The 5,746-nt window shown below is 32.2% G+C and overlaps 1 protein-coding gene across 1 annotated transcript; it reads left to right on the forward strand.

The window, feature by feature from the left end:
• Positions 1-2,143: 2,143 nt before the first annotated feature.
• On the forward strand, positions 2,144-3,112 carry LOC138833605 (olfactory receptor 5T3-like). Its single transcript, XM_070031887.1, has one exon. The coding sequence runs from the start codon at positions 2,144-2,146 to the stop codon at positions 3,110-3,112; it is 969 nt and encodes a 322-aa protein (XP_069887988.1).
• Positions 3,113-5,746: the final 2,634 nt, after the last annotated feature.

Consider the following 5,746-nt stretch of genomic DNA (forward strand, 5'->3'; position numbering starts at 1 on the left):
TGAGGGATGTTCTGTCTTGATCTCAGGAAGCCTATCTAAAGTCCATTGGGAAGAAACGTTCATGAGAAAGAGCATACTTGGGGTAAAACACAGTGTCCCAGCACAAGCAAACTTAATGGAGTGTGAGAGTGTGTCTGTTTTGGCATTGCTAAACAGGACAGCAAGCTTTACACTGGCAAATAGTTCTGTGAGGATTACCGGTATGAGCTACTGCCATCCAGCTCAACAGTGAATTCTTTCAGTACATGAGCAATGTTTTAACATTTCTTTGCATACTAATTCCTTCAGCTGTTCTGTCTTATTTTCTCTACTTCTTTTCCAAAGTTATGTTCCCTTTCTTTTTCCTTTCTTTATCTTTTTGACTCAGATTCTATAAGTAAATATAGCTACATATATCCTATGAATTCTGTTCTGGTGGCAATGAGTGTATATGTGAAGCCAAGAGAAAGAGAGAGACTAGGCAAAAAAAAATAAAGTTGAGGGAAATAGACCAAAAAATAGGAATATTTTAGAAAGACGCATTTTTTTGCTGAGCACATAAAAGACAGATACAAATAATATCTAGTATCCTTGTATATTGTAAAAATATATGTTTATCAGTGGCTCTGTTACTTAATTGGCAAATGTACTCAAACAGTATTATACATTAATATAGTTATGGATTAAAACATAATTAAGAAAGAAATTGGAGTTACCAGTGATTATATTTTTATTCTAGAATCTTCTAAGAAACAGATGATAGCATTTCTGTACTTCTGTACTGTTAAAACTAACATATGTATTAGAAAACATATTTTCCACATGGACTTTTGAGAACATCTCTGGGACAAAGTAGTCAAGTGGTTTCCTTTTCTAAAGTAGTTCAAACTTCTTTGTTCATTCGCTCTTATTATGTGTTCATCTTAATAGAGCAAATACTAATATGATTTTTATTAATGTAACTCATTTATAAACTCTGCATTCATGGAATATATGGTACTTTGAGTGTTTACTCTGTTTATAAATTTCTGTTTGACAGTATATTGAAGACAAAGCAATCACTGCAGAAATCACCTCCCAGTGGGTCAGCTGATTCAGTAAATTACATTTGACTATCTCAGCCTTTCAATGTAGACAGGTAAAGTGTTCAGTTTCTGAGCCTTCTAACTTTACTTTTCTATTTTGGATATGCATTTCCTTCTCCTGATATCCAGAATGTATCCAGAAGTCAAATATTTCTTTGCAGAAAATATATAATTTGTCCTTTTCAATAATAGTTTTGACAAAAAATTAGTTCATTATCTCAGAGACTTTGATTTTATAATAATTTTGAAACTTTCATAAGAAACACTAAAGTTTTATTAAATGTAGCAATAATTAATTTTAATAGAAATGTATCTCTAAGCGCTGTGTAAAAATTCAAGAGTTGAGAGGGAGAAACTTGTTTCATGTTATTAAGCTAATATTTGACGAATAATGGTACATAAATAATAAAGACTAAAATTTTCCAAAAGTATCAAATATATTTAAAGATAAAAATTGTAAATAAGGAATGAATAAGTCACATCTATCTCCAATGAAATCTATTCTACTAAATAGAATTAGCCATTTGCTAAAACGGCAGTCATAAAATGATTTTTGATTCCAAATGCAAACCATTGAGCAGTAAGCACATTTATCCTTTTAACATTCATATTTACCTGTGAGGCAATTTTGGGTTCTTATTTTAAGAGATATGAAATATAAAAGAGCTGGGTAACAAAACTGGGATTACTACCTGGGTATGTATTGTTCACACACACACATACACACACATATGTATATATGTATGTATGTATATACATATGCTTATATGTATTTATCCTGGAGAATTTTCAGGTCATGTCATATACCCAGAAGGGGTAGAATATTCTTCCAGTATTCACTGAGATATATAAAATAACATTAATTTACAACATTGTCAAAAATGATAAAAATAGCCCACAAGTGAACAAAATTGATATCTTACTATAAGTTAAATTGATGTGCTCTTGTCTAATTCTTCATTACAGCCCATCTCTTTATTACCAAAGAAGATAAGGTCTTAGCATAGATACAGACAAGGATAGAGACAGAAGATATTCCCACTGGATACATCATTTAGAAGTAAAGATTCAAAGATAAAATGGACAGACTGTCACCAGACTTGGACATATATAATATTCATTTAAAAAACAAGACTGAAGTCACCATGTTTATTTTGATGGGCTTCACAGATGATTTTGACCTGAAAATTGTATTATTTTTACTCTTTCTTGCGATATATCTCTTCACACTGATAGGAAATTTGGGCCTGGTTGTACTGGTCATAGGGGATGCCCGCCTCCACAACCCCATGTACTATTTTCTCAGTGTCTTATCATTTTTAGATGCCTGTTATTCTACAGTTGTGACCCCCAAAATGTTGGTCAATTTCTTAGCAGAAGATAAATCCATTTCCTTTATTGGATGTGTAACTCAGATGTTTCTATTTGTGACTTTGGGAACCACAGAATGCTTTCTATTGGCTGCAATGGCTTATGATCGGTATGTAGCCATCTACAACCCTCTCCTCTACTCAGTGAGCATGTCACCCAGAGTTTATGTGCCCCTCATCATTGCCTCCTATGTTGCTGGTATTGCTAATGGCACTATGGACACTGTGGCCACTTTCAGTCTGTCTTTCTGTGGATCCAATGAAATCAGTCATGTCTTCTGTGATATTCCCCCACTACTTGCTATTTCTTGTTCTGACACTCAAATGAACCAGCTTATACTCTTCTATTCTGTGGGTGGTATTGAGATAGTCACTATTCTGATTGTCCTGGTATCCTATGGTTTCATTCTGTTGGCCATTCTGAAAATGCGTTCTGCTGAAGGGAGGAGAAAAGTGTTCTCTACATGTGGATCTCACCTGACTGGAGTATCCATTTATTATGGGACAATCCTCTTCAGCTATATGAGACCAAATTCTAGCTATGATTCAAACCATGATATGGTCGTGTCGATATTTTACACCATTGTGATCCCTATGCTCAATCCTGTCATCTACAGTTTGAGAAACAAAGATGTGAAGCAAGCAATGAAAAAATTGCTGAAAGAAGTTAGTAATTGAAGCAAGTTTTTAGAATTTAGTAAAACTAAAAGAAAATATAAAGGATGCCCTTTTAATTATATGGTCATAAACTAGATAAGAAATTATTAGAAGTTTTACTTAAGAGTGTGATCATGCAACATTATTCCAGTTGAAGTAAATTGTGTCTTTTGTATGCCAAATACACAGTCCAAAATGGGTATTAAACATCATTGGACATAAGTGTTATTGTTGTTAGTAGTTGGGTGATTACTTTTCACTTAACTTAAACACAGTTCATGCTTTTGAATACTTTACTATAAAACAATGATGGCATTTCTCACAGCAATTCGTCAGCATGCATTATGGAGTCAAATTCCTGTTGTGAAATCCCCATGAAAGATGTCCCATATCTGATTTTTTTTCCCTCTGAAATTCTCTCCCACACTGAGATCCACCCTGGATGTAAACATGCCATTATTAAATTCATTCTCACTTTATTAAATTCTTTTCTTGATATTTTGAGCCCCAGAAATTGACTGGATTCTACCTGAAGCTACCAAAAATAATTAGTATAAGATTTAAAATTTAGTATTTTCTTTTGTCTGAAGAAAGAAATATAGAGTAGAATATAGAGTAGAAACAAGCTTCTAGGCATGTCATATTATGTATATGCAGGTATATGTATGTACATAACTATATTCATGACTGTTAAAATATCTAAAAATTTAACCAGACTTGGGGGATTTCTCTATGCTAGATCCCTGCATAACCACTATTTTTGAATCTTTAAGTAATAATCTTTCATTATTATATTCCTCAAACATATACCCACAGAAAAAGCATCTAGAATGGTAGTGAATATTCAGGTCTTTCTACTTCTGTTTTCTTCCCTCCAACCCCTCTTTTTCTCTATCACTTAAATCAAAGTAATAAAGTTGTGAAAGGAAGTTTTCATGTGATGCTATGTGGCTTTAATTTGCTTTTTTATTTTTAATTTGCTTTTTATTTTGTTATAAAACAAATTACAGTTCCTTGAGAAAGGAACATGTAAAAGAGCATTGAGTGGCCACAGAGTATAATCTATATGAACATGACAGATATATGAGAAATGAGTCAAGGACCAAAAATTATACCACTTTCTGTCATTGAACAATTACAAATTTTTGGCTCTTACTCTTCATGTGACTAAAACCTGTTACAGGTTTTCTGAATACACGACCCAATCAGCTGCCTAAATGCATCATTCTGTTAAATGATGAGATTAGACTAAACACTAACCTAAGCCTTCTATACACGGAGCTAAACTACCTAAAGATCCAGACTCACAACAAATCATAGAAAGATTGGATAAATGGGATAGTATCAATCTGAAGAACTGTGTAGCAAAGAACAGAGCTAGCAAGATAAATAGAAGGCCCACAGAATGGGAGAAAATCTTCACATCAAACAAAGGTTCACATCAAAAAATATACTTAGAGCTCAAAAAATTAGCCCCACCCCCCAAATAAACCCTCAGAAAATTAAAAGATTAACTCCTAAAAGTTTAATTTTAAGCACTTAGAAAGTAATGGGAAATATATTCACATATAATTTTACCTAAAATTGTTAACTTACCAAAGACAAATGTTATAAAAACATATCATGTAGATATGTAGTATTTATTGATTGATTGGGTATTTATATTATCTTTAAACAGTTGTACAATGGGGTTTCAACTTAATGTTATTTTATGAGTATAATGCATCCTAAAGTTACACAAGTTTCACCAAGGAAATTTAAATATTTAATTAGATTAAATTTTAAATTAAATAGATTAATAGACTATATATTAAATTATTAGATTTAAATTTAAATAAATAAAATTTAAATATTTTAAAATTTAAATAGAAATTAGAACCATAGGACCAAGTATGGTGGCTCATACTTGTAACTCTCCTACTCAGGAAGCAAGATATTAGAGTGATAGTAGTTTGAGACTGTCCCAGGCAAAACATTAGTGAGAAAATGTGTAAAAAAATAAGCCAGGCATGATGCTATATGCCTATAATCCCAGCTACACAGTAAATGTACATAGGAATATCCTGTCCCTAGGCCAGTGGTTACAAACACACAAGACAACAAGTTAAAAATGATTTTTACAAATTTGGGTGGGGCTGTTGGGAGGAGAGAAAGTGGGAGAAAATGAAGGAGGGGGTAACCAGTTTGACAAGGAAAGTACTCACTACCTCACTTATGTAACTGTAACTCCTATGTATGTCACCTTGACAATAAAAGTAAAATTAAATGAACAAATTAAATAAATAAATAAATTAGTGTAAATAAGGCTATAGGCATGCTATTTCTTAGGCAGTACAGGACTGATTCAAAAGCTAGGACTGGTAAAACAAAAACAACAACACCAACAAAAAATAATAAAAAGAAAAGGAAAAAAGTGAAAAGAAGAACGAAAATAGGAGACATTATACACTAAACTTTAAATCATAGAGAAAAATAACAGCTTCTACAAAAGAAAATGTGGATAAAAACATAAATTAAATAGGTTTTAGAATACTACATAACCAGTTTATAGGATACCACAAACTGTAATACATTGTGAACTTGTTGCTCTAACACTTCTTTCTATATATATTAAAAATGTGTATCCAGCATTTAATTGAAGACTTTATTGGCAAC

This window comes from Dipodomys merriami, unplaced genomic scaffold (genome assembly GCF_024711535.1).
Source record: "Dipodomys merriami isolate MVZ:Mamm:240054 unplaced genomic scaffold, mDipMer1.0.p SCAF_21, whole genome shotgun sequence".
Classification (NCBI taxonomy): domain Eukaryota; kingdom Metazoa; phylum Chordata; class Mammalia; order Rodentia; family Heteromyidae; genus Dipodomys; species Dipodomys merriami.

Bases quoted from the DNA above. Each gene is read 5' to 3' on its own strand.
- LOC138833605 (XM_070031887.1), top strand. From the start codon at position 2,144: ATGGACAGACTGTCACCAGACTTGGACATATATAATATTCATTTAAAA.